At 53.0% G+C, this 10,687-nt stretch overlaps 1 protein-coding gene across 1 annotated transcript in view; it reads left to right on the forward strand.

The window, feature by feature from the left end:
- ALDH16A1 (aldehyde dehydrogenase 16 family, member A1) overlaps positions 1–6,799 on the forward strand; it is a 15,248-nt gene extending 8,449 nt beyond the window's left edge. Inside the window, 12 exon segments of the mRNA XM_010849612.1 lie at positions 96–184; positions 186–251; positions 968–1,153; positions 1,344–1,439; positions 1,639–1,775; positions 1,942–2,047; positions 2,133–2,257; positions 2,614–2,781; positions 3,060–3,261; positions 4,940–5,125; positions 5,471–5,593; positions 6,167–6,799. Coding sequence (XP_010847914.1) covers positions 96–184; positions 186–251; positions 968–1,153; positions 1,344–1,439; positions 1,639–1,775; positions 1,942–2,047; positions 2,133–2,257; positions 2,614–2,781; positions 3,060–3,261; positions 4,940–5,125; positions 5,471–5,593; positions 6,167–6,328 — 1,646 coding nt within the window. The 3' untranslated portion in view covers positions 6,329–6,799.
- Positions 6,800–10,687: the final 3,888 nt, after the last annotated feature.

Consider the following 10,687-nt stretch of genomic DNA (forward strand, 5'->3'; position numbering starts at 1 on the left):
GAGCCATCAAGGTATCTTGGAGGCGGGGGGGCGGGGCCATGGCTGGGGAGGGGCCAGCATGCTCCGCCCCCTGCTGAAGGCTGTGCGACACCCCTAGGAAGGACGCGCCCTACGGCGGACCCTGGCAGGCTGGGTTCCCGAGCTGGGACTGGCATTGGGGGCTGAGTCGCTGCTGCTGGTGACGGGAAGTGGCGGATGTGGACTCGGCCGTGGAGGGTATCGTGGATGCAGCCTGGTCTGACCGCAGCCCGGTGAGACTCCTGCGCCCGTGGGCCCCCCATCCTGGGGGCTGGGCATGTCCGTCACCAGAGCTTGGGGCCGCCTGTCTTCTTTTATTTTAATTTTCAGTTCTTTATGGCTCCAGACTCTTCTATCTTTACCCCATCGCTTGTGCCAAACATCGCCCCTCAAGCTTCTGAGTCTCCACGTTCCTGCCTCTCCCGGTCCTGCAGATGAGGGGGCTTTGTGTCTATCTTTCATTGTTACTTCAGTCGCTGAGTCGTGTCCAGATCTTTGCGACACGATGGACTGTAGCCCGTCAGGCTCTTCTGTCCATGAGGTTTCCCAGGCAAAAATATTGGAGTAGGTTGCCATTTCTTCCTCGAGGGGATCTTCCCAACCCAGGAATCGAACTCATGTCTCTTGTGTCTCCTGCACTGGCAGACGGGTTCCTTACCACTGAGCTACCTGGGAAGCCGCTATTGTTCTTTAGGACTCTTCCTTTTTCTAAGTGTCCACGTCCTAGATTTCTAAGCTCTCTGTTCACTCTGCGTCACCAGCTTTCTGTAACTCCACATCCTGCCTAGGGTTTGGAGCCTCAGGGAGTCTCCAGGGTCCTCGGCCTCTTCGACCAGACCCTCCTCTGACCTTTACACGTATGTCCCCCCATCTTGGCCCTCTGTGGGTCTGTGGCCCATCCACGTGGGCCCTGAGTTAGTCCACTCTGACCCCTCCCTTCTCCTAACAGGGGGGCCTCAGGCTCCTCATCCAGGAGGCTGTGTGGGATGAGACGATGAGGCGGCTCCAGGAGCGGATGGGGCGGCTGCGCTGCGGCCACGGGCTAGACGGGGCCGTGGACATGGGAGCCCGAGGGGCTGCCGCCCGTGACCTGGCGCAGCGCTACGTGAGCGAGGCCCAGAGCCAAGGTGCACAGGTGAGCTGGGGTACAGACTCTGGAGTTCCGGAGGAGGAGGGGCCTGAGAGCTCACTCCTGGGCCTGGGGGAGGAGGGGCCGGGGGGCTGGACCCCTGGGTCTGAGGGAAGAGGGGCTGGGGGTCTGAGTCCTGGTTCCCTGGGGAGGAAGAACCAGAAGGGACTGGCAGGTCTTTTCCTCTTTCTCCCAGGTCTTCCAGGCTGGCAGTGAGCCCTCAGACAGCCCATTCTTCCCCCCGACTTTGGTCTCTGATCTGCCTCCAGCCTCCCCATGTACCCAGGCAGAGGTGAGCCCTTTAGGTCCCAAAGGCCCTACTCCGTCCACCCATCTTCTGCTGGGCATGGGCAGCAGCAGCACACAGAGGTCGCCGGGGTGGCCATTTGGACTGGGTCTGGGGGCTGCTAGCTGTGGACCCCTAAGGTGTCATGGGGTGTTGGAGGGAGGGACCAGCCAGGCCCTCTGAGCCCCTCTGTCACCCTCTCCAGGTGCCATGGCCTCTGGTGGTGGCCTCCCCCTTCCGCACAGCCAAGGAGGCCCTGGCTGTGGCCAATGGGACGCCCCGTGGAGGAAGTGCCAGCGTGTGGAGCGAGAGACTGGGGCAGGCCCTGGAGCTAGCCTACGGGTCAGTGGACGCCTGCTGGGGCACACGGGGTCTGCTGGGAGGCCCCAGCTTCCGTCTCCATGTCTTCCCCCTCTGTGGGTCTCTCCCATCATCCCATCCTCACCTCTCCGACTCACCACCCCCCCAACTTTCTACGTTTCTCTCTGATGTCTCCTGCTTCCCACAGGCTCCAGGTGGGCACGGTCTGGATCAATGCCCATGGCCTCAGGGACCCTGCAGTACCCACGGGTGGCTGCAAGGAGAGCGGGTCTTCTTGGCATGGGGGGCAAGATGTGAGTAACCACCTCCCTGCATGGCACCACCCCTTCATCTACCTTGTGCCCATCTCACAGCCTCTTGACACTGCCCCTCTCCCAGGGTCTGTACGAGTATCTGCGGCCTTCGGGGACCCCTGCCTGGATCCCCTGCCTGTCCAAGACTCTCAACTATGACGCCTTTGGCCTTGCTCCTCCTTCAACCCTACCAGCTGGACCTGAAACAGGGTGAGCTAGTGTAGGCACTACAACTCCCAGAATTTGTGGAGGGTGGAGGGGAAGAGGGGAAGAGGGGATCCTCCCTGGACTGAAGGGAGGGTCTTTAGGACCATGGAGGAGGGGGTCCCTGAGTCCCGCTGAGAATTGCTTTCTGAGTCTTAACAGCCTCACCCCCAGCTGCCAGGCCTGACAAGAGTCTCAGTTCCGCTCAATTAAGTTCTGTGCTCCCCCAGAGATTCACGGGGCCAGGAGTGCGGGGTCCTGCAGAGGCTTGTGGGAGCCGGAGTGGTCCATCCAGGGAGGGGTGAGGGTGGGTTCTGGGCAGGGGTGGCCCTGACCCATCCCCACCCCTCATCCTCCTGCAGCCCAGCACCCCCCTATGGGCTCTTTGTGGGGGGCCGTTTCCAGGCTCCTGGAGCCAGGAGTTCCAGGCCCATCCGGGATTCACAAGGCAGTCTCCAGGGCTATGTGGCTGAGGGCGGAGCCAAGGATATCCGCGGTGCTGTGGAGGCAGCTCACCAGGCCACCCCCGGGTAAGTCGGAAGGGGGAGGCGGGGTGCATTGCTTGAGATAGGCCAGGGGTCATGGGGTGTTAGAGGACAGGGTCTGAAACCCCAGGGCTGGACTCCAGGATGCGGAATCTGAACTCTCAGAGCTGACAGGATGTTTCCAGCCCCTCACTTTCCTCCCTGGGCAGACGGGCAGTGGGGCCTGGATCACCAGGCTAGGGCCTGTGAACAGAGGTGGGGCACTGGGAAGAGCCAGGATGAGGAAGCCAACCCCCAGTGTGCACGGTCGCGTCCGCCCACAGCTGGATGAGCCAGTCCCCAGCGGCCAGAGCGGCCCTGCTGTGGGCCCTGGCGGCTGCGCTGCAACGCCGAGAGCCCAACCTGGCCTCAAGGCTGGAGAGGCACGGCGTGGAGCTCAAGGTCGCCAAGGCGGAGGTGGAGCTGAGCGTGAAGCGGCTTCGGGCCTGGGGGGCCCGGGTCCAGGCCCAAGGCTGCGCCCTGCAGGTGAGAGGGGTCTGTGGGCCGGCAGACAGAGCAGGCAGTCTGGAGTGGGGTCAGAGCAAGGGGTCCGCAAAGAGCCAGACTGGAGGTCCAGTGGCTCTCTGGAGCCTGCTGGTGGGACCATCTATGGGACAACTCCTTTGGGAAACAGTTTGGCACTTTCTTAAAAAATTAAATATACTTTAAACATGATTCCTAGGTATTTATCTAAATAAATGCAATTTCTAGGTTTTATCCCAAGAAAAATAAACACATGTATCCATACAAAGACTTATGCACAAATATGTATAGCAGCGTTATTCACAGTAAACCAAAAGAGGAGTCCAAATGTCCCCCGTAGGTGAACAGAGAAAGAAATTGTGGTCCATCCATACCATAAGGACTTCCCTAGTGGTCCAGGGGTGAAGACCCTGGGCTTCCAATGCAGGAGGTGCATGTTTGATCCCTTTCAGGGAACTAAGATCCCAACATGCCATGTGACGCAATTAAAAGATTTTTTTAAAAAAATCTTTTTTTAAGGCATCCATGCAATGGGGTCATACTCACACTCAGGAAGGAACAAGTTACAGCATGTGTGAAGCTTAAAATGGTTATGCTGAATGAAAGAAGCCAGATAAGAGAGTACAGACTGTATGATTCTATATCTAGAAAATCCTAGAAAACACACACTCATTTATAAAGAGAAAGCAGATCACTGGTTGTCTGAGGACAGAGGCAGAGGGTTCAAGTAGAGGCAGGAAGGAAGGGTTATCTAGGGGTACAAGGAAATTTGGGGGGGTGACGCTCATTATCTTGATTGTGGTTGTTGGTTTTGTGGGTGTATACATATATCAGAACTCATCAAATTGTGCTCTTTAAAGTGTGTGCAGTTTAGGTGAATTCCCTGGCGGTCCAACGGTTAAGGCGTCCTGCTTCCAATGCAGAGGGTGCGGTGATCCTGGTTGGGGAACTCAGATCCCACATGCCTCGAGGTGGTGGAGCCAGAAAAATAAAAGTGTGTGCAGTTTAGTGATAGTCAATTATTAATATAGTCAGGAAAACCTTAAAACACATACACACACACACATGCAAACAAGCCCATAGGCCAGGTTTTGAGATCTGTACACATGTTAACCGGAGAAGGCGACGGTACCCCACTCCAGTACTCTTGCCTGGAAAACCCCATGGACGGAGGAGCCTGGTGGGCTGCAGTCCATGGGGTCACTAAGAGTCAGATACAACTGAGCGACTTCACTTTCACTTTTCACTTTCATGCATTGGAGAAGGAAATGGCAACCCACTCCAGTGTTGCCATTGAAAGTGAAGTCACTCCAGTGTTCTTGCCTGGAGAATCCCAGGGATGGGGGAGCCTGGTGGGCTGCCATCTATGGGGTCGCACAGAGTCGGACACGACTGAAGTGACTTAGCAGCACACATGTTAACTCATTCTATCCTAACAGCAAATCTCTGAGGTAGGTACTATTATTATACTCATTTTAAAGGTGAGTGACTGAGGCGCAGAGAGGTTAAGTAATTCACCCAAGGTCACACAGCTGATGTGAATGTCTACATTATGATGATTGGAATTGTCATGGAGAAGCAAACTGGGGGTGAGAGGAGAAAATGGGCCAGTGATAGAGAAGGTTGGAGGAGGGTAGTCAGCTCCCCTGCTCTGCCCTTGACCTCCTTCCCGTCCCTGCAGGTCGCAGAGCTGAGAGGCCCCGTGCTTCGGCTGCGGGAGCCGCTGGGCGTGCTCGCGATTGTGTGCCCGGACGAGTGGCCCCTGCTTGCCTTCGTGTCTCTACTGGCCCCCGCCCTGGCCCACGGCAACACTGTGGTCTTGGTGCCCAGCGGGGCCTGTCCCATCCCTGCCTTGGAGGTCTGCCAGGTACAGTTGCCCGCCTGCCTGCCGCTGCTCCCAGCAGCCTGGGGAGCAACAGAGGGGATGAAAGATGTCCCATGGCTTGCAGGAGCTCAGATCTCACCCCACCCCCCTTGGTAACCATGGTAACCCACATCCTGGTACCTGAGCCTTCAGTCCTTGTGGTCCCAGTGATGGTTCTCTCCAGACTGTGAGCCTTTATCAGTCATGACCCCAGTCCTGACCCCAGTCATTCCTGCCACGACCCCCATGGCCACTCCCTAGATGCTCACTGCTCACCCTCCCGACTGCCCCCAGTGTCTCTGACTCCCTCCCTCCCAGCCCTGGATGACCCATTCTCCCATCCACTAGGAGATGGCCACCTTACTGCCAGCGGGCCTCGTGAATGTGGTGACAGGAGACCGGGACCACCTAACCCGCTGCCTCGCCTTGCACCAGGACATCCAGGCCCTGTGGTATTTCGGATCTGCCCAGGTACTTTTTGTTTTGCCATCTCCAGTGTCTTAAACTTCACCAACAAACTCTACCTTTTCTGGGATCCTGGCTGCACCCCCTTAGAGTTCCCATTGCTAAAGGGGAGAAACTTCTTGGCAGCTAGGTTCTGAGGTCCTGCCCCTTTAGAGCCCCTGTTACTAAGGAAGAGGATCTCCTTAACAACAAGGGCCTGATGCCCAGCCCAAAGACCTACTCTCATTGGACAACCCATTGCTAAGGACCACACCCTAGCAGCAGAGTCAGAAGCCTACAGTCCACCCTCTTGGTCTCCTGATAGTAACAGATGGAAACTCCTCGTCAACAGTTACCGCTGGCCCCATCCTTTTGAGTGTGGGCTGTTACGGAGAGAAAGTTCCACAGCCATAAAGGTCAGCCTTGTTTCTCTCAGCATCTGGAAGGTTTGCTTGCTGGGAGCTGAACTTTCTAGCCACAGAGCCTAGGTCAAGGGTCAAGCCTGTCTTCTGTAATAGCCCTTGTTGCCAAGGAAGCATGTGCTTAGCAACCAAGCCAGTAGATATGCTGACCATGCCTCTCTGCCTCTCCCCACACCAGGGCTCCCAGTTTGTGGAGTGGGCCTCAGCAGGAAACCTCAAGCCGGTGTGGGTGAACAGAGGCTGCCCACGGGCCTGGGATCAGGAGGCTGAGGGGGCAGGCCCGGAGCTGGAGCGGCGGGCAGCACGGACCAAGGCCCTATGGCTGCCCATGGGGGACTGATTGCCCAGCACTCCCACTCCATCTCGGACAGAGAAGACATGGACCCCAACTGACGCCAGACATCTGGAACTTGCCTTAGTATGGTTCCCTTGCCCTCCAATAAACTCTGACCAATCTTGGCTGTGCTTCTGAGGGGAGGATGGGAGGAAATAGCAACTTCTGGCCTATTGAGGCCATTTCATTCAGAGACTCAGCAGCCCTGTGGGCTGGCTCCAGGACAACGCAGTGCTTGTGAAACAGATAAAGGGGACGCAGAAGCTTTGGACAGGGCTCTAGGGACTCTTGTCTCTTCTCGTCTTTTCCATCCAGTGGCTCCTGCTCCCTGGCTTTCTCTAAGTATGCCTTGCCTCAAAATCTGTGATGTGCTGGTGTAAAGTAAACTGCAAACACACACACAAAAGCAATTATACTCCAAAAAAAATAGTAAAATACAGTGGCTTTCTGGAATAAAATAAAATCCCTGGTGAGTAACTTTGGCCAATGTCCATGGTGTGAAATCTACTGTGTCAATCTTAAGTTCCAAATGATTGAACCGCTGGCTGACGACTCCTGAATTTTTTAACAGTCAGCTCCTATGAGCCACTCCAGCATACTACTGTTTTGAGAATTCCTTTTTTTTTAAAAAATATTCTCTTATGTTTTCATACAGTGTTTTTTTATTTTTTAAAAATTATGTATATTTATTTTCTGTTGTGCTGGGTCTTCAGTTACTACATGCAGGCTTTCTTTAGTTGCAGTGAGCAAAGGCTATTCTCTGTTGCGGCACACAGGCTTCTCACTGCGGTGGCTTCTCTTGTTGCAGAGCACAGGCTCTAAGCTCACAAATGAGCTTCAGCTGTGGCTCACAGGCTCAGTAGTTTGGTGCATGGGCTTTATTTGCTCCGGGCCATGTGGAATCTTCCTGGACCAGGGATTGAACCCGTGTCCCCTGCATTGGCAGGCAGATTCCTATCCACTGTACCACCAGGGAAGAAGTCCTCTTTGAAGATTCTTTTTGATGCAAGGAACCCACTCACACTAGCTTAGGATAAAAGGGCATTTTTTGGACGGCTACAGAGATATGGAAAATAGGGCAAGACACACAGGTCCTAAGAACCTGAATGCAAGCAGGAAGTGTATTCAGGTCTGGTCTCTGGGTCACGTGATCTCTTGGGTCTCGTATCTGTCGATCTACTTATTCTAAATCCTTCTAGCCATGTGACTTTAGGAAAGCTTCTTAACCACTCTGAGGCTTGGTTTCCTCATCTGTAAACTGGGGCTAATAGTTCCAAGCTCACTGGGTAGATTCTGTGATGGGTATGCAAACATGCTGTTAGGGGTTGATTTTGTCCTGGAGCAAATGAAAACGGACACCTTCTATCAGCAGTTGGCTAAAGCTGGGCAGAATAAATCACCTCTCCCAGAATCTGGATGTTTAGACAGGAAAGACACAAGGAACATCTTGGAGGAAAGTCCCTGGAAGGCTGTAGTTCCTCTGAGGTTTGATAACAGCTTCCTCCCGGATTCTATGGGCTGCCTCAGTGACCTTCCGATTAGTCCTGAGGCTTTAATTAGTCAAGGCCAACTACAGCAGGTCTCCATAACCCCAACAAAGACCACAGAGGACAATGAATGCCACAGGTGTCTACTAGTGGTCCAATCATCTCTGGCCAAGAGGCAAGAGCTCCTGGTTAAGACAGCCATCTAGTCAGTCAGCAAAAATCAGTTGAGCGCCTGCTGTGAGTGGGGTGCTGGGGACAGCCATGAACGAGACAGAGCTTACTTAGCCTCATGAGCTCATGTAGTGGATGAGAGGCGCATTCACTTCCTGTCAGTGCTGTAACGGCGACCACAAGATAGTGGCTTAAATAAAACAATGCAAATGTATTATCTTAGAGCTCCAGAGATCAGAAGGCTGCAGTGGGTCTCACTGAGCCAAAACCAAGCAAGGTGTTAGGACTTCCCTGTGGTCCAGTGGCTAAGATTCCAAGCTCCCGGTACAGGGTGACTGGGTTCAATCCCTGGTCAGGGAACTAGATCCCACATGCTGCAACGAGGATGTGGTGCAGTCAAATTATTTAAAATGAAGATGTCAGCAGGGGCTGGGAATTTGTCTCAAGGGCACTTGGGAGCCAGAGAGAGTTTGTAAACAGAGGAGAGGTGGGCTCAGCTCGGGTTAAAAGACACACAGACGTGGCGTACGGTGACAGGTAAAGTACTATAGAGTAGAAGCAGCTCGGGGCACTCTGGGAACCCAAAGGAGACACCTTTCCCAACTTAAGTGTGTGTGTGTCTGTCTGTATATGAAGTGAGGATGAGAGATGGCAGGAATCTCCACAAGGCAATTGCCATCCTCATTGAGTTTTTCCCCCGGCTTTATGGAAGTATGATTGACAATTAAACATTGTATATATCAGTAGTTCAAGTCTACAATGGGACTTTTTAATGCACTGTGAAATGAGTATCACAGTTAACACATCTGTCACCTATTTGTGGTGAGGACAAAAGATCCACTCTCAGCTACTTCTCAGTATATAATCCAATCTTTTTTTTTTTTTTTTGCCGCACTGCCTGGCATATCGGATCTTAGTTCCCCAATCAGGGATTGAACCCACACTCACTGGACCATCAGGGAAGTCCCTATTTTTTATTTTTTGAGGGACCTTCACACTTTTTTCCATAGTGGCTGTACCAAGTTACCAAGCTCCACAATCCCCTCTCCAACATTTATTTATTTTATTTATTTTGGCTGTGCTGCCTGGCTTGTGGGATCTCAGTTCCCTGACCAGGGATTGAACCTGGACCCCAGCAGTGAAAGCACCAAATCCTAACCACTAGACCACCAAGGACCTCCCCCTCTCTGTCATAACCTGTTAGCCAACCTAACAAGTTATGTGAGGTGATAATCTCACCATGGCTCTGATTTGTATTTCCCTAATGAATAGTGATTGCATTGAGCCTTGAAGGGCAATGAGCATCTAATTAGAAAAGGTGTGGGGGGGGGAGGTGGCGGGCAGGGAGCATCCCTGGCAGAGGAAACAGCATGTGCAAAGGCCCAGAGATGAGAAACAGCTTTGAGGGAACTAGCGGCTTCAGTGGTGGCGCCACCAAAATACTTCCTCATCCATGGAACCTATGAATGTGATCTTACTTGGAAAATAATCCTTGAAGATGGAAGTAAGTTAAGGATCTCAAGGTAAGATATCCTGGGTTATCCAAGTAGACCCTATATCTAAATACAAGTTTTTTTTTTATAAGAGACAAAAGAGGAGGACTTCCCTGATGGCTCAGTGGTAAAGAATCCGCTTGCCAAGGGGACACAGGTTCAATCCCTGGTCCAGGAAGGTCTTACATGCCATGGAGCAACAAATCCCATGAGCCACAACTATTGAGCCTGTGCTCTGGAGCCCGGAAGCCACAACTGCTGAGCCCAGGTGCCACAATTACTGAAGCCCAAGTGCCCTAGAGCCTGTGCTCCGCAACGAGAAGCCACCAGCGAGAAGCCCACACACTGCAGCTAGAGAGTAGCCTCCGCTCTCTGCAACTAGAGAAAAGCCCATGCAGCAATGAAGACCCAGTGCAACCAAAAATAAATAATTCCAAAAGAGAGACAAAAGAGGAGAGGACAGGGAAGAGCAAAAAGCCATGTGAAGTTGGAGACAGAAGTTGAACTCAATTTTTTGCCTCCTTCCCTGAAAGTTGAAGGTGAGAGGTTGGAGATTGGAAGTGAGAAGTTTCAGCCCTCTAGTCATGTGACTGGACTTTCTGGTCCTGCCCAGCCCCCATCCTGAGTCACCTCATTAGTGTAAACTCAGATGTGGTCAGGGAGCCCTTCTTAATAACAGAGACACGCCTATCTGGAAGTTCCAGGGAGTTAGGGGTTGTCACCCAAGAAACAGAGCCCAAGAGCAGGTGCATTATCCAGTATTTGACAACAACACAGAGGGGCCAGGATCCTTTTGTTTATTCATTTAACAAATATCGATGGAGCACCTTCTGTGAGCCAGTCATGGTTCTAGGTGCTGGAGATCCAGCAGGATAAACAGATACTGTGGTCGTCCTGGAGTTGAAGTCCTAATGGGGACAACTGACAATAAAGAAGATAAATGAACTGCAGTGGTGTGTCAGAAGCTGATAAGTGACAAGGGAGAAAGCAAAGCTCACGTGCGTGGGAGTGCTGGGAGGGGGTTGCGACTTGAAAAAGGTTGGTTGGGGAAGGCTTCGCCTTGTGTATTTTTAAAAAAAATTTTTTGGGGGTTGCAGTGGGTCTTCATTGCCATGCTCTGGCTTTCTCTACTTGAGGCGAACAGGGGCTCCTCTTCACTGCAGTGCTCGGGCTTCTCATTGCCGTGGCTTCTCTTGTTGCAGAGCATGAGCTCC

This window comes from Bison bison, unplaced genomic scaffold, assembly GCF_000754665.1.
Source record: "Bison bison bison isolate TAMUID 2011002044 unplaced genomic scaffold, Bison_UMD1.0 scf7180017864285, whole genome shotgun sequence".
In the NCBI taxonomy this organism is placed as follows: Eukaryota; Metazoa; Chordata; class Mammalia; order Artiodactyla; family Bovidae; genus Bison; species Bison bison.